This window comes from Nicotiana attenuata, chromosome 11, assembly GCF_001879085.1.
Source record: "Nicotiana attenuata strain UT chromosome 11, NIATTr2, whole genome shotgun sequence".
NCBI classification, from domain to species: Eukaryota; Viridiplantae; Streptophyta; class Magnoliopsida; order Solanales; family Solanaceae; genus Nicotiana; species Nicotiana attenuata.
Window position 1 is genome coordinate 61,053,457 of NC_031999.1, and position 18,448 is coordinate 61,071,904.

At 38.4% G+C, this 18,448-nt stretch overlaps 2 protein-coding genes across 2 annotated transcripts; one reads left to right on the forward strand and one right to left on the reverse strand.

The window, feature by feature from the left end:
* LOC109234939 (putative ubiquitin-conjugating enzyme E2 38) lies at positions 2,081-2,530 on the forward strand. Its single transcript, XM_019400979.1, has one exon. The coding sequence runs from the start codon at positions 2,081-2,083 to the stop codon at positions 2,528-2,530; it is 450 nt and encodes a 149-aa protein (XP_019256524.1).
* On the reverse strand, positions 3,690-10,392 carry LOC109234940 (PTI1-like tyrosine-protein kinase At3g15890). Its single transcript, XM_019400980.1, has 7 exons — positions 10,263-10,392; positions 9,360-9,487; positions 9,128-9,280; positions 7,052-7,107; positions 6,096-6,246; positions 5,295-5,557; positions 3,690-4,614 (listed from the first exon to the last, which is right to left on the reverse strand). The coding sequence occupies exons 1-7, from the start codon at positions 10,390-10,392 to the stop codon at positions 3,927-3,929; spliced, it is 1,569 nt and encodes a 522-aa protein (XP_019256525.1). The 3' UTR covers positions 3,690-3,926.

Below are 18,448 nucleotides of genomic sequence, written 5' to 3' on the forward strand. Positions count from 1 at the left end.
GATCCATAAAATAAATCATAAAAAGGTATTATTATTTTTTTATTCTGGCGTCGAGCTATTTTTTTACTCATCTACTATGATCATGTTTGGTTGGGGGTGGGTGGGGGGAAGGGGGAAGAGAAGAAGGAAGAAATTATAACTTACCTCATGAAATTAGGCAAATGAACAATTCTTTCTTTCAGTAAAATCTAATTCCAAATGATGTGATTTAAGTAGGATGAATTCTTAATTAACAATTAAAAAAACGTGCAGTAACAAATAAAAGGAAATAAATTGAAGATTTAGAATAAATTATCATGAGGGACAGAAAGAAGGGTGTCAAGTACATTGAATTAGCTAGATTCTAAGAATAATTACAAGGAACAAAATTTTCATGTAAAAATGATTTATCCATTATTAAATTAATCTCAAGATCTTTTGGCATACAATTAAATATTGAACTTGTAATTAGAGTACAGTACTCTGTTTCACTTTAATGAGTCGTACAGAAAGCTCTCTTTACCTATGTTCATCCCTTTCTAATTTCTAAAAATAATGAAATCATAATGGAAAGTTTTAATACTCATAATTAATAGTTTCTTGATATTGGTTTTGTGCATTAGGCACAAAAATGATGAGTTTCATTACCAAAAGACTAAGGAATAATTAATTTCGGAAGTAAATTTGAGATGAATTTATCCCACGTTTAGTTGGGATAAAATTGTGGTATAACCCGAAAATTAGTTATTCCGAAATTGTAGCGTTATTATTATCGCTATGGAAGGCGAGATAACAATTACGGGATAATTGCTCATGAGATAAATTATTTCCCAGCCAAACGATCCCTAAAAGTACATCCTTTCTCACTTACTGTTTTGGTGAAATTACGCCAGATGAACCTCTTAAAATCTATTATTTATATTTTGACCCTGTTAAAAAAAGTTTTAAGAAAATAGTCTCATATTAGAATTTTAAAGTACACTGGCAAGAGTTTTAAAGTATCGAGAATCCTGATGATCACTAGAACACAATATGAAAAAATTTAGTGATCGGTCAGTATTTTCGTGGCTAATAGCACAAAAATATGGCAACTGCCAGATTTTATAATGATCACCATAACTTCTAAAATTATGGTTAAAATAGCACGGGCTAGCCAATTTTCGGACGGGTCATTCAAAAATAGTCAGCATTTGCAAAGACATTGAAAATAGCCATTATTTTGCTGCAATAGCGACCGGTCTAGCATAATATACTGGAGATCGGTGCACCGGTGTATGAACTTCCAGCATATTATGCTGGAACTCCAACACGCGGAAAGTCCAACATAATATACTGGAGATTGGAGCACCTATATATGAACTTCCAGCATATTATACTGGACCAGTATATTATACTAGAACTCCAGTATATTATGCTGGAGTTCCAGTATACTTATGCTGGAACTCCAATATATTATGCTGGAGTATTTCCTGGATTAACAATGTTTTGTTCAGATTTATATTACATGAAAAGTGACTAAATTTCGATTACTTTTGAAACTGTGACTATTTTTGAATAACCACTTATAAATCTGGCTATTCTTGAATTTCTCCCAAAATTATGCAACCGACAGAATTCTGACGAATAACCGTAAGATATTCCAGAGATATTCTGACCAACATACTTCAAAATTCTGACCAGACTTTTCTTATGTGGTCAAAATTTAAATGATAGTACCAAATGATCCTATTTGTGCAAATCACTGTTTTTTGGTTTGGGTCTGGATAGCTATAGTAATAGTTGGGCCGAAATTACGGAAATGGCCAAATATATATAAGGAATTTTTACCTCCTATAGCAAAGGTAAACACCTTATTTATTTTAAATAAATACCATTTAAAAAAATTATATTCTATAGATACCTTTTAAGGTTTATAGCAAAAAATTTAATTTTGGTTACTTTCTAGCCCTAAGCCACTAAATACGCTAATCAGTTATATTATTTTCTTTCTCTCTCTACTTTGATACATCCCATTCTCTTCCCCCTCCCATTAAAATTTCTCTTCTCCGCCGGCGGTGACAACCGTGTCTTCTTTCTTGTTAGGTCTTATGGGATTGATCTTATGAGAGCAGTCACAGTTGGTCCACTGGATACACCTTATGCCCGTGGCCTCTTCTTCTTCGACATACTTTTTCCAAGAAATTACCCTAATTGTCCTCCAAGGATTCACTACCATTCTTATGACCTTGACTTGAATCCGTACTTGGACCCAAAGGGCAAGGTTTCACTTAGCCTGTTGGAATATGGGATCTCGGTGACTAACTGGTACTGCGGTGTTCAAGACAAGTGGAATCCACAGAAGTCTGACATATTGCAAGTGTTCACAGCTATTCAAACTTCAGTCTTAAGTGCCAACCTCTTAAATCCTGGTGGTGGAGAAGGTTTGCGAGAATCCAACAACTTAGAATGGCTTAAATACAAGAAAACCTTAACCTTGACAAGCAAGGGCATGCTTTATATGCTGAGAGAACCCCCTTTGAACTTCCAAGATTTTGTAGAGGGATACTTTTGAACAAAGACGACTGATTTTGGGGTTGAACAACTTGATTTTCTGTTAATATATTTCAATGTATTTTCAATGTATCACGCTGTATTTTTATGTATTTCATCGTATTCATTGTCTTTTTTTCCATTGTAATTCAATGTATCTCGTTGTATTCCATGTATTTCATTATATTCGCTGTCTTTTTTTCTATGTATTTCATTGTATTCGCTGTCTCGCTATATGCCATGAATGTATTCATGTTTTTTTAATTAATATAATTTATGTATTCAGATGTATTATATAATTTCTCTGAAGATTGCTATATTTTTGGGGTATTTTTCGGTTGAGAATCTTTTTTATAACTGAAAATACAAAATTTGTGTGTTGTAATTGAGTTTGTTGAGTTATATTAGGAGTCTATTATGTTAATTGATTCACTTTCTGTTTTAAAAACAGTGTAATCCCCTATTTCACGCCGCGAATACAGTCGAATACAATAATCTGTCCAGCTGTAATCCCATGTTTCACTCCATGAATACAGTCGAATACACTCGAATACAACAACTGATTAGCTGGACTTCCCTGATTCACGCCTATTTTTGCTACTGTATTCATGAATACAATAGCTTAAATACATCAAATACATCTTATAACCCCATAAAAGGTATCTATAATCCGTAATATAGCAAATGATATCTATAGATGACTAATTACTACTAAAAGGTAGTGCTTTATAAAAATTTCTCTATATATAATGAATAGTGAACTCGTGATAGCAGCCATTTTTGGCAAAATTTTGAGAAGAGGGCTCACAAGTTGGACTAGAAAAGGAACTAAAACTACAAGGTAATGATTATGTATCACTTGTACATTATTACACCCAATTTCGATTGAATTTAAACCATAAATCATGAGATTTAAGAGGGAGAATTAAAGATTTTAGATCTAATTTCTAAAATAAAAATTGATGATTTGAAAGAGTAATTAGACTCTGATTAAGAATTTATTTACGTAGTATCACTCGTGCGCTAATGGATAATCTGATTCTGTAATTGGTTTCGGGTCGGGTCGAGCGGAATTGACTTTGACACACATTGTATTATATTTAAAAAATAAAGTGAAGATATAAGTATGCTTAACATCAACACATATATATCTATATAACAAAAAGGGCTCGTAGCTCCATTGTCTTACATTAGAAAAATTACATAAAAACTCAAGAAAAGAATTAATACCTAAATAGCCCTCAAAAGTTTAATTCCTCGACATTGTGCATTGGAATGTCATTAATAGCTTAAAATAACATATCATGTAATTAAATTTCTTTCTGGACGATAATGGTGTTCAGATCAACTTAATCGCACCCAAACACTGTGTAGTTAAATCACAAACGAACGACTGTTTTCATCCGACTTCTCACACCTTATTTCTCTCCAAAACGTTTGTAAGGATCTTGCATTTTTTGCATTTCCATAGCACCAAACACACCATAAACACTACTTTCATTCCCTTGATCACTACTTTCATCATTTGATTCATCATCTTGATCCATAGCCATTAAATCATCTCCATATTTAACACTTTGAATTCTCAAATTTTGATTTACCTTCACAAAATTCATCTCTTTTCCTTTCAATATACTTACAACTTCTTTCATAGTCGGTCGTTTATCAGGCTCGCTCTGAACACATAACGCTGCTACACGAATCGACTGTTTCAACTGAAACTCATCGAAATTTCCCTTTAATTTAGGATCAACAAGATCCTTAAATTTTTCTTTAGCTATCATTGCTTCAACCCATTCTGTAATTGTTCTTTTAATACCATTTGGAAGTTTTTCAATTGGTTTTCTCCCTGTGATTAACTCAAGGAGAAGAATTCCAAAACTATAGACATCACAACTTTCAGAGACTTTACCCCACATAGCATATTCTGGTGCTAGATATCCCAATGTTCCTTTGACACGTGTCGTCATGTGACTAACCCCTTCAGGGATTAATTTTGCAAAACCAAAATCAGCAACTAATGGCTCAAAGTTTGAATCCAAGAGAACATTACTAGCTTTGATATCTCTGTGAATGATATGGGGTGTAACCTCATGATGCAAATACCTATAGCAAAACATACATATATGAGTATTTGTTATGACTATACACACTAAAAAAAGCAGTCCGGTACAAAAAGCGTCTCACATTCACACAGGGTTTAGGAAAGGGACGCAACTGAAGGGGTATGGTATAAACAATCTACCTTGATGTGAGTATTAGTGGCTGCTTTCACGGCTCGAACTCGTACTTATAGGTCACAAGGAGACAACTTTATAGTTGTTCCTTATGTATAAAATATTTAAATAAGGTACAATTTCTACTTCATGAGGTACAAGTAAAGTTGGAGCCTTAGAGCAACGGTAAAGTTGTCTCCGTGTGACTTATAAGTCACGGGTTCGAACCGTGGAAGCAGCCACTAATGCTTGCATTAGGGTGGGCTGTCTACATCACACCTTTGAGATTGGCTCTTTCCGGACTTTACATGAACAGAAGATATTTTGTGTACTGGATTGCCCGATGTACGAGTCCTAAAAGGAGTAGTAAATAAAGAGAGAGAAGCAACCACTATAAGTCAGAGGTTCGAGCCGTGGAAGCAACCACTAATACTCGTATTAGGGTAGGCTGTCTACATTATACCCTTGGAACGTGACCCTCTCTCGGACCCTATGTAAACGGGAAATGCTTTGTGTACCGGGCTGCCCGAAATACAAGTGCTAAAAGGAGTAGTAATTAAAGAAACTTACAAGAGACCTTCTGCAGAGCCAATAGCAACTTTCATTCTTTTCTTCCAATCCAATTGAACTTCTTTAGATAAATGACCATGTAAATGTGAGAGTAAACTCAGATTTGGCATATAATCATACACAATTAACCTTTGTTCATTCCCAGCACAATAGCCTCTTAGACCTAACAAATTTTTGTGTCTAACCCTCCCGAGCACTTCAACTTCCACAGCAAATTCCATTTCTGCTTTGGAATTCATTGATTTTAGCTTCTTAACTGCTATCTGCAATACAAAAATTCTATAATTATGACCTCTGGCAGGAATATAACGTAAGACTGTATACAATAAACACAATGTGATTTGACTCTTCCTCATATCTCATACATAGCGGAAATGTAAGGAAGGACCATATACAATAGAGACAATATGGTTCGATCTTTCATCATACCTCTCGCATAGCGAAAATTTAGTGCGCAGAACTTAGCGATATGATAAAAGTCAATTTATCTTTAGAAAAAATTAAAAAAAAATGATAATTGAAAACGAATGTTTTACTTGGTATCTTCTCTCATTCCAATGATGAAATAATTTTTAAAATATTATTAGACAAAGGTAGTTCATTTAATTAATGAGAAAAGAAATAGGACTACCATTTTACAACAGAGGCATGACCAAAGTATATGCTTCAAAGTAAAATATTGAATTCCTCTTCTTTAATTTGTTAAATCATCCATACACTTTTGAAATTATATGTTGGGGAGTTTGAATATATTGATTATTAATAATGTAATAATTAAGAAGCTAATTATTTATTTATTACCTGAAGACCATCAGAGGTTTTACCCCAATAGACACTGCCAAAACCTCCTTCTCCAAGTTTGTTATTCTCACTGAATCCATTTGTTGCTGCATATAATTCCTTGTATGTGAATATTCTCCAAGAATTTCCACCACCCATTTCATTGTTTGGCCTACAAAAATCCCAATCAATTCACATTTTACTTATGTAAGTTGGCACAATTTTTTTTTTTTAAAAAAAGGCAGTCAGGTGCACAAAGTATCCCGCATTTGCGCAGGGCTGGGAATAAGCCGCACTCCAAAGGGGTGTGACATAGATAGACTACCCTAATATAAATATTAGTGGCTACTTTCATGGTTCGAACCCGTAATCTATAGGTCTTATGGAGACAACTTAACCGTTGCTCCAAGACTCCCCTTCGATTGCCCGACGTATCCCACATTTATGCAGGATCCAGGGAATGGTCGCACTCCAACGGAGGTGTGATGTAGATAGCCTACCCTAATACATGTAGATAGCCTACCCTAATACAAATATTAGTAGCTGCTTTCACGGCTCGAACACTTAACCTATAGGTCAAACGGAGACAACTTTACCATTGCTCCAAGGCTCCCCTTCGACATAAATTTTTAAAACATAAAAAAAAATGTCATATGCAGCAAGAAATGGTTTCAACAAGATTAAAGAAATCCTTCACAAAATGTCACCTGATATGGCTCTTGCCTCAAATTATGTATATATCAGTAGAGAAATGTAAAAATATTATTTACATGCAAAAAAGAAGTTATATGCAACAACAAATGGTTTTAAAAAGATCAAAGAAAACCATTTACAAAACGTCTTGCTCTTGGCTCGAACTATATAAAATATAAAAAAATATATATGTAAACAGAATATATGAAATTATTTTGAAATTCTAAATCTTGAATTCGCCTCTCAGGACGGGATTAAAAAAAGAGTTTTTGGTTAGTACATACCCTTCTTCAACCTTTTCATCTCCACAACAACTGAAAGATGAGCCCATAGCTTCTTTCTCAAAATGCAAAAACTCAGTTTAATTTGTGCATGGAAAATTTTAATTTGGTTGCCTCCCTTTTAAACCTGAAAAATGACAAGTTTATTTGTCATTTTGATAGGCTAATTAACTTAGCCGTCCTCTGCCGGCTTAATTCTGTAAATAAAATATATATGTCAAATATTTAATTGAAACTTCGTCCTTTAATTTATTTTTCAATTTTCAAATAGAAAGGAAATTAATCATTGCCACTTGGCTTAATGAAAATTGTCAAAAAGGTTGCATCTTGGCTTTTTTATTGTGCTATGTGGACCTTAATTTTAAGTCATACACGCAAGTAATATTTGACTAATCACATAATTGTATTAAATGGTACTTCCAATAGAAAATTAAAAAAAAAATGTTGTTGAAACTATTATTTCTTATATTAGATTGGTCGATTACCCAAAAATTTATTTTCTGCATATAGAATGGCTTTTGTAGTTACCCCAAAAAATTTCATTTCCTTATTTTAATTTTTTTTTCTTCTGTTTCGGATGATTTGTGGAAGTATGTGTATAAAATAATGTTGTTTTATATTTACCAATAAGGGTCGTTTGGTTTAATAAAGTTATGCCGAAATTATAATACATGAATAATAGTAGGGTGCATACTTTTTTATTATTAAATGCATATACTTTTCTTGGCAAATATTTAGTTCATCACATGGTTAAATAGACTGATAGAATATAAAAAAAGGAAGCTTGGTGCATAAAAGTATTCTGCATTAACGCAGGGTCCGGGAAGGGCTGCACCTTAAAGAGGTGTGATATAGATAACATATCCTAATACAAGCATTAGTGATTGCTTCCACGGCTCGAACAAGTAACCTGTAGGTTACGCAGAGACAACTTTACCGTTGCTCCAAGTGTCCCCTTTAGATGAATAGAATATAATGTATAATAAAAATATTTGTTTGATTTTAAGTCGGATACAATTTTGTTTACAATTTTACTCTTAGTTTAAAAATGTATGAGAAAAATAATAATTTTCTATACTGTTTTCTTCCTAACAATACTTATTGATATCTCAGACACATTTGAATTATGACAAATTTGATGAAATGATTTATGCTGGTTATTCTTGCAAAGACTTTTTGGAAGAAGTAGAGTCGTCTGCGTTGTTTGTGATTCTTTTGTTAAAAATAAGTAATTTTGTCATTTACGATAATCCATTTGATCATTATTTTATTATCTTTGCTGTTAATTTTCTATATTAAATAGGATTTTTAAAAAGAAGAAGATAATTAACTAATCACTTTTATTTTGGTCAAATAGGGATTACATTTATCTAAGCGACAAATAAGTGCATATTGTATTGGGGAAAAATAAATATTACACGTGGAATTAATTATGTGGCTGACATGGCAAGACACATGGATCATTAGAAAAGTGACAACTGGAGAAGAGTACTTAAAATGATGTGACTCTTAATAGGTACGAGCAAAACATCTAAGTACGAGAAGAAACAGTTGCTCGAGTCTCTTTAGTAATTTAAAGAGACACCGGTGGAATGAACCAAGACAGTAAAAAGCACAGATTCGTTGGTCTTCAATTAATGAGCATGAATGATTAGAAACGTTATAGAATCTTCACAAAACAGTTACGATTGCCAATTATAACGTTTCATTAATGTCATTAATGCTCATAATGACTCGATCATAAAGGGAAAAAGACGTTGTACTTAGAGATGGCTATATAAGGAAGAGAAATGTCATTTGTATGGATACGTTCTGATTATTACTGGAATACAATTATTTACTTTTGCTTTACATTGATTACTTTGCTATTTCAGACTCTAATTTTCCTTTCTCATTGCAAGAATATTCCTTTTCTTGATTATCAGTAACCCGACTGCTTCTAAAAATAGGCTTTGACCGAAATTCCTATTTTTTAGTTAAACAAATTGGTTTCGTTACCTGAAATCTGATAATCTTTTCAATTTTCAAATCCCTTCTTTTGCCAAAAAATCATGTCAAACGTCAACGACAACAACTAACAAAACCAACAAAATCAACAGCAGTTGAATCAGCAAAATCAACAAGGAGATGGAACTCCAATCCCCTCACCACGAAACTCTCCTCGACAATCTCAAGAAGGGACACCTGACAGATCTGAATCGCATATGAATGACCAACATGAGGACGATCAAGCTATCGATGCAGCATTGAAGCAATTAATCGCATAACAGGTCAACAATGCTCTTCAAGCTTTTGTTAGTGGGTTGCCAACTGTACCACCAACTCCGCCTCCAAACAACACCGCAACCATAGAGAATCCATGCTCAGGACTCGCTAATTCAGGCAGCGGAGGAACTCCCAGCGAATCTCGCGATGGAGTGTCAGGTATCCCAATTAATTCTGATTTACAAAGTTTAGTACTAACTTTGCAGAAACAGCTCAAGGAGCAGAACGATCACATAGAACAAATACCTGGTGTTCCACTTATAATCAAAGGAGTGGATATTGACAAATACTCTCAACAGCCTTGGAAGCCAAGCACCGCTCCTTTGCCTATTCCGAAAAAGTTTAAGATGCTCGATATCCCAAAGTACGATGGAATAACCGTTCCACGAGATCATGTAACTGCATTTACAACTGGCGTAAAGGGCAACGACTTGACCAAGCAAGAGATTGAATCAGTACTGGTCAAAAAATTCAGTGAAACACTCACGAAATGAGCACTAACATGGTATTCTCTTTTACCTAAAAATTCCATTAATTCTTTTCCTGAGCTTGCAGATTCATTTACAAAAGCACACTCGGGAGCTCAAAAAGTTGAAAAAAGGATGGAACACATTTTCAAAATAAAACAGGGAGATACGGAGCTACTCAGGGAATTCGTAGACATATTGCAACGTGAACGAATGATGTTGCCACGTGTACCGACAATTGGGCGGCAATGGCATTTGCCAGTAATTTAAATGAAAAAGCCCAGAAGCCACGAGGAGACTCAAAGAAAGCTTACGAGAATTTCTTGCAACAACTTGGAATGATGTTTACAAGAGGTAAAACACAAAGCTGCGGATAGAAGAAGACACTATCACTCAATCCCGGAGAGATGAAAGGGTAAGTTCAAGGCGGCCAAATACTGAAAAAAGGTCCGGCAAGAACAGGTACGAACCCTATATGAGACCAGCAGGAAGGGATTCGCGTTCGAAATAAGAAAACCCAAGGTATGATTCCAGATCAAGGGAGAGAGATTCAGATTCATCGTCCAGGTTCAGAAAGGAGCGAGACACGCGAGATACGCGAGACAACGACATAAGTTCAAAAGCAAAGATTGGTGGTTACAGTTTCAATGTTAGCATGTCTGAGTTGGTAGCTGTTTTAAGAAGCATGGGAGGTAAAGTGCAGTGGCCAAAAGAAATGAGATCGAACCCAAACAGAAGAAATCCCGATTTTTGGTGCGAGTTTCACAACGATCACGGTCACAAAATAGCAAATTGCAGACTGCTACAAGGTGAAGTGGAGCACTTATTAAAACAAGGTTACTTAACCGAATTGTTTAGTGAGAAGGGTAAGCAAGCATATATGAAGAATAGGCAGGAGCCACCAAAACCTCCATCACCAAAAAGAACAGTTAATGTCATAAGCGGAGGGGAGGAGGTCAACGACGTAACATATACGACAGCAAAGAAGGTGTCAAAAATCACAGTTACCCACGGGAAGCGAGTTCGCCAAGTTTTGGAAGAAGACAGTATAACATTTGATGATGCAGACGCAGATGGCGTGTTGATCCCACACAATGATGCACTGGTAATATCTTTACTTGTACATGATACTAACGTAAAACGAGTTTTGATTGATCCAGGTAGCTCTGTAAATATCATTCTTCTAAGAGTGATAAATGAGATGCAAGCCGACGATAAATTGGTACCCAAAGCACGTACCTTGTCTGGTTTTGACAACTCGAGCGTTGTTACAAAAGGGGAGATAATACTCACTGATAACTAGGGATTCTAGCCTAATTTATGCTCCCTTTTTGTTAGGTTTTGGATCAAAAGTATGTACAAGTATTCCCGAAAACTAACTTATTGTGCTGTTTGCAGTGTTTGGTCAAAAAGAGATAAGAAAGTCATAACCAGCTCATAAAGGAGTGAAACCTGTACAAGTTCAAAGTTGAATCAAAGGCGCTGACAGCGAAGAATGAGAAGCGGACGCGGAGGGTCTACCGCTGAGGCGGTCCTAATTCCGCTCTCAGCGGATTGAGGATCCAGAGACTCGTTCTAGAGCTTAACAAGTCACCGCTGCCCGCGGTGAAATTGCGCGACAGCGCTATCATCTGACGCGACCGCGGTTAAATTCTCGCCCTCAGCAGAATTAAGAATAAGAGAGATGAAGTTTGGAGCTCAAATCAAAAAGCGCGGTCCGGGAACATATTTCGCGGCCGCGGTTGAAAGAACGCTGAGGCGGGTGATTTTCCGCTCCCAGCGGACTCAAGTTCAGATTCAGCTCAGTAGAGAAGAACCGCGGTCCGCGCTTGCTTTTGCGCGGCCGCGAAAGTCCTAGCGCTGAGGCAACCTATTTTCCCCGTAGGGGAAATTTTGTCCGGAAAATTTAGCTGTGTATAAATAGTTCTTTTCCATATTTTTAGGGTATCTGTTGTTAGAGGAACACGTGAACAACAACTTTTTGCTTTTTGTTTGAGTAATTTTAGAGCTTTGTTAACCATTAATCTTACATTCTACTCTTGTAATTATTTTTTATGGGTTATATTTCATCTCAATCTTTGATTTCCTCTTTGATTATGAGTAGCTAAACCTATTAGCTAGGGTTGTGGCTCAACCCTAGTGTAGGTATTTAATGGGTCTTCAATTTTAGGGCTTAAATGTTTATGGGTTAATGATATTTAGCTTGATTCATGCTTTAATTGTTAAATTGGTGGTTGCAAACACTGATTTGTGCCTTTTTGACTTAGGCTCTTCTTGAGAAAGAGAGACTAAGTCTAGGAAATTCAGGCTAACAAGGAATTGGGGTGCATTCAAGAGATTGATAGCCCCAATTAGAAGGTTAAACCTAGAGATAGTAATACCCAACTTGAGCCAATTTTGCTTGCACTGTTTGAACACTCAATTGGGCTTGAGAAAGCCAATTAGGGCAAAGTCACTCAAACTACCGAGAGGTATAAAGTGAGTAATTATGTGCAATGGCTATATCATGATCCCAATTATAACAAGTTTTCCCTAAGTTTTAGATCCCGTTAGATACTCACCTAGGTGTAAAGTCACTTCCCTAGTTCCTTTTTACAAATTGAGAAAACCCTTTACAAAAATATCATACTTAGCTTATTCTCATTCTTTATTAGTGTTAAAGTAGAATAGTAACCAAACAAAGAATGATTGGAAGTGCAATCAAGAACATCGCACATAGCTAGATTAGATAGAAACCCAATTCCAAACCTATCTTAGCTCTCTATGGAAATCGATCCCGACCCCTCGGGTAAAAGCTGCATCGACCACTCTTGCCATTCTATAGTGGTATAGGGTCGGAGCCGATCACTTTTTGGCACTGTTGCCGGGGAGCTAAACGGTTTTGGCTATCTATCTGACTAGTTTTGTGTCTTGTTTTTCTTTCCTTCTGTTTTACAACTTGTGTGAGTTAATCAATTCAGGTACAACATGGCACACAATGATCCAATTGGCAATGTTATTCCGGGGGAGGAGGTAGATGATAATGCTGAAGATGAGGTGCCTCTAGTACCTCAAGGACAAAGAAGAGGCCGCGGGCCAATGACAATATTCCAACCCTCCCCGCCTCCTCCACGAGTTGCTCCTCGGGTGCTTCCAAATGAAAGGATACGCAAGTGCAATTGTCCCACCCCGGAACCGGGCAGGCAATTTCCAAATTACAAATGTTATGTTGACATTTATGGAGCAACGAGGGTACTTCATAGGTGCTCCCCATCAGAATGCATATAAACATCTTAAAGGTTTTGTGGATACTTGTTGGGGAAGCAAACAGACGAATGTGTCGGAGGATGCATTGAGATTGAGATTGTTCCCTTTTTCACTTAGAGGGAAAGCTTTGGACTGGCTCGAAAGACTTCCCAACCAATCCATCACTACGTTGGATGAGTTGGCAGACAAGTTTATAGCTAAGTTTTTCTCGCCGGGGCATATGGCGACATGAGAGATGAGATCTTGGCCTTCAAACAGAACCTAATGAACCACTTCATGAGATCTGGGAGAGGTATCAGACTATGGTGAAAGAATGTCCGAACAATGACATGACCGAAGCAATGATCCAGCAAACATCTACCGTGGCATTAACACGACCAATCAGTGTGTAGTGAACCAGATAGCAGGGGAAACACCTTATGCTGAGGCGTGTGAGATATTGGATGAGATGGCAGATACTTCCTCAGCTTGGCAGAGTCGAGCTAATGTGCCACAGGGTGATCCCACTGTCATTCACGCTGCACAAGGAGCTCCACGACCATGGCCAGGCAATAGCGGAGTTGACTACAACAATGAGCCAGTTGGCAAAAGCTCAATTGCAGCTAGTTTCAAGCACGAGACAAGTAAATGCTATGGAAGGTGTAAACATGTTGGTCAACAAGAGGCAACAAAGAGGTCAACAAAGTCAAGGAAAACCGGATCAATATTGAGCAGGGTAGTAGTGGTTTCAACCAAGATGATGGGTGTGATGAGCAAAATGAAGAGGTCCAGTACGTGAACAATTACCAAGGACAAAGGGGCAATGCTCCTAACCAACAACAACAATGGAGATCCCAAGGAAATTGGGGGAATCAAAAACCAACAGGGAAATAACAACTGGGGGAACAACAATCAAAATTGGGGCAACCGAACAACCAGGGCAACTGGAGTGGCAACAATAGCAATTGGGGAGGAAACAACAACCAAGGGGGTTGGAAATAATGGCAATCAAGGGAATTAGGGGCAAGGCTTTCAAAGGCCTCCGATGTATCAACGGCCAAACAACCCACCTCCATTTATGTCCCAAGGTCCTAGCTCGTCAAACAATGAGATGGGAAGGATCGAGATGATGTTTAAACAAATGATGAAAAAGAACGCCGACTCTGATGCCCAGTTGGCATCCCATAGTACTTCAATCCGAAACTTGGAGGTTCAACTTGGCCATATTTTGCAATCTTTGAAACACTCGCCCTAAGGAGGCTCTAACCTAGTGATACGGTAGTGAACCCTAAGGTGGGAACAATACTGGGCATGCAATGGCGGTGATCACAAAGAGCGGTAGAGGTGGTGAAGTGAATACCTCCAAGCAAAAGGAAGTTGTGATTGATGAGGTTGAAGTGCAAGATGATGATGTTCATATAGTTGATGAGCAAGTGAGTGCAGAGAATTTGAATGCTGAAGTGAGAAATTCATATTCATGATAATGAGGTGGAGACTCAAAATGACGTGAACCCGTCTAGGGAACACATAATAGACATACACCGAAAACGGTAGTAACCCAAGGCTAAGGCTCCCTTGCCAAGGCCTTCCCCACCTTACCCTCAAAGACTTGCGAAGCAAAATAATGAAAACCAATTTAAGAAGTTTATTGAGATGATGAAAGCTTGTTGATCAATATTCCTTTGGTGGAAGCTCTTGAGCAAAATGTCGGGTTACGCCAAGTTTATGAAAGACTTGGTGGCTAAAAATATATCTATGGATTGTGAGACCATCAAAATGACTCATCAAGTAAGTGCAATTGTGCACTCGATGGCTCCAAAGCTTGAAGATCCCGGCGCTTTCACCATTCCATGTACCATTGGGAATGCGAATTTTGCAAAGGCATTGTGTGATTTGGGAGCAAGTATAAATTTGATGCCTTACTCCGTGTTCAAAACTTTGGGTATTGGTCAATCGAGAGCTACTTCAATGAGATTGCAAATGCTGATAGAACAATGAAGAGGCCGCTTGGTATTAACTGATAATGTTCTTATCCGGGTGGACAAGTTTATTTTGCTTGCTGATTTTGTGTCCTCGTCTGCGAAGTCGACTATAAGGTGCCTATAATATTGGGAAGGCCTTTCTTAGCAACTGGGAAGGCATTGGTTGATGTGGAAGCAGGGGAGCTCACCTTCCGGGTGGGTGACGAAAAAGTTATCTTTCATGTGCGCAAATCAATGAGGCAGCCGAATAGTACTGAAGTGTGCTCTTTTGTGGATCTTGTCATAGAGGTGATAGTTGATGATACTAGTGCCATGATCAATGTGGAGGATCCTTTAGAAGCGGTATTGTTGAACCTTGATGTGAATGAAGAGAAGGTAGGGTGGAGTGTGTCAATGCTTTGCACGGAATGGGTTCTTATTCTTATGGCCCCGTAAGCTTTCTTTGGATCTTGAGAACAGAAAGACGCCGCCAACAAAGCTCTCAATTGAGGAACCTCCCGTTTTTTGAGTTGAAGCCTTTGCCTCCACACCTCTGGTATGAATTCTTGGGCCTAGTTTAACTTTACTTGTTATTCTTTTCTTCTTATCTTACTAACGTGCAGGTAGATGCCACACTAGAGGTGCTCCAGAGAAGGAAAAAGGCAATTGGATGGACTCTAACTGATGTTCGGGGGAATAAGCCTCGCCTTTTACATGCAGAAGATATACTTGAAGATGATGTCAAGCCCTCCGTGGAACATCAAAGGAGGTTGAACGAAGCCATGCAGAGGTTGTCAAAAAGGAGGTGATCAAGTGGCTAGATGCAGGGGATGTGTACCCCATCTCGGATAGTTCCTGGACTTCATCGGTGCAATGTATGCTGAAGAAGGGTGGTATGACTGTGGTCCCAATGAGCAAAATGAGTTTATTTCCCCAGGACTGTCACCGGATGGAGGTGTGCATGGACTACCGAAAGCTGAATAAAGTGACCCGTAAAGATCATTTCCATTGCCCTTTCTTGACCAAATGCTGGATAGACTTGCTAGGCGTGCCTTCTACTATTTTATGGATAGGTACTCAGGGTACAACCAGATTTTGATTGCTCCGAAAGACCAAGAGAAAACCACCTTCACATGCCCGTACGGGACCTTTGCATTTTCACGGATGCCATTCGGTTTGTGTAATGCACCTGCAACCTTCCAGCGATGTATGATGGCTATCTTTACGGACATGGTGGAGGATTTCTTGGAAGTATTCATGGATGATTTTAGTGTTGTTGGGTGGCTCCTTTGATGAGTGTTTGAAGAATCTGACAAGGTGCCAGCCCGGTGTGAAGAGACAAATTCTTGTGCTTAACTGGAAAAATGCCACTTTATGGTCGAGGAGGGCATTGTCCTCGGCCATAAGATCCCAAAGAACGGTATAGAGGTGGACAAGGAGAAGATTGAAGTGATTTCAAAGCTTCCTCGTCCTACTTCAGTCAAGGGGTTAGAAGTTTTCTTGGGCATGCGGGTTCTACCGAAGATTCATAAAAGACTTTTCTAAGGTAGTGAATCCTTGTGCAAACTATTGGAAAATGATGCAAAGTTCGTGTTTAATGATGAATGCATGAAATCTTTTGAACTTCTCAAGTACAAATTGACAACCACTCCCATTATTACCGCACCCAATTGGAGCTTACCTGTTGTGCTCATGTGCCATGCAAGTGATGTTATGGTAGGAGCGGTCTTGGGTCAAAGAGTAAACAAGATGTTTCACCCGGGGGTATTATGGCAAGCAAAACAATGAATGATGCTCAAGTGGAATTACACGGTGACGGAAAAAGAGTTGCTAGCAATTGTTTTGCAATGGAGAAGTTTAGGCCTTTACTTCATGGGTGCCTAGGTGATAGATCATACTGGCCATGCAACACTCCGCTACTTGATGACAAAGAAGGATTCTAAAGCTCGGCTGATGAGATGGGTTCTATTGCTTCAAGAGTTTGACCTTGATATTGTTGATTGAAAAGGGTGTGAAAACCAAGTGGCGGACCACTTGTCCCGCTTGGAGGAGGAGGGGAGGCCCCGTGATGACCTCGAAATTAATGATTCATTCCGTGATGAGCAACTCCTCCGTATTGTGAATAGCATGCCTTGGTTTGCGGATTTTGCCAACTCTCTTGTACGCGATATTGTCCGTGTGAGCTCTCTTCTAACCAAAGGAAGAAGCTTAAACGGGATAGCTTGGACTACTACTGGGATGAGCCTTACTTGTTCAAAATCTGTAATGATGGTGGAGATCCGGAGATGTGTTCCGGAAGAGGAGCAAATGAGTATTCTTGATGCTTGTCATTCCTCCCCACGACGGCATCATGGTGGGCGCGAGGACAACTTCAAAGGTGCTGAGCTGTGGTTTTATTGGCCAACATTATACAAGGATGCGGGTGAGCTTGTGAGAGATGATGATTGAGTCAGAGAGTGGTGGAATTTCAAAGAAGGATGAAATGCCTCTCACTACTATTCTTGAGGTTGACATATTTGACGTGTGGGGCATTGACTTCATGGGACCTTTTGTGAAGTTAATGTGGTAACATACATTCTGGTGGCCGTTGATTATGTTTCCAAGTGGGTTAAGGCCGTGGCTTTACCCAACAACGAGGTCCGGAGTGTGGTGACTTTCTCAAAAGAAGAATATCTTTACTCGGTTTGGCACCTGCTAGAGCAATCATGCAGTGATGGGGGTTCTCATTTCTGCAACAAGGCATTTGACACTTTGCTTGCAAAGTAATGGTGTCAATCACAAGGTTTCAACCCCTACCAATCCTCAGGCTAGTGGGCAGTTGAGGTCTCTAACAGGGATATAAAGACAATATTGTCAAAGACTGTCAATGCTAATAGGATGACTGGTCAAAAGAAACTGGATGATGCTTTGTGGGCTTACAGGACCTGCTTATAAAACTCCAATTGGTATGTCTCCGTACCGATTGGTATTTGGGAAGCTTGCCACTTCTCTGTTGAGTTAGAGCACAAGGCCATGTGGGCTTTGAGAGAAAGTTAAATCTTGAATGGTAGTTGCAGCAAATCTCCGGGTGGAGCAACTCAATGAGCTTGATGAGTTCCGGTTTTCATGCCTATTCCCAGCTCGTCCTTGTATAAGGACAAGATGAAGTACTTACATGACAAGTATGCCCACATCAAGGAATTCAAGGAAGGTGACTTGGTACTCTTATTCAATTCCCGGTTACGATTGTTTCCGGGAAAGCTCAAGTTAATATGGAGTGGTCATTTGAGGTGGTGCATGTAACTCCATTTGATGCTCTTGATTTGAAAAACAAAAATGGTGAAATCTTCAAGAGTTAATGGGCACAGAGTGAAGCACTATCTTGCAGATTTGATGAAGCCACGGTGGTGGCAATGATCCATCTAAAATGATTGATGGTAACATGCGTCGTGCCGCGACGTTAAATCAGGCGCTTCTTGGGAGGCAACCCATGTGTTTTTCTT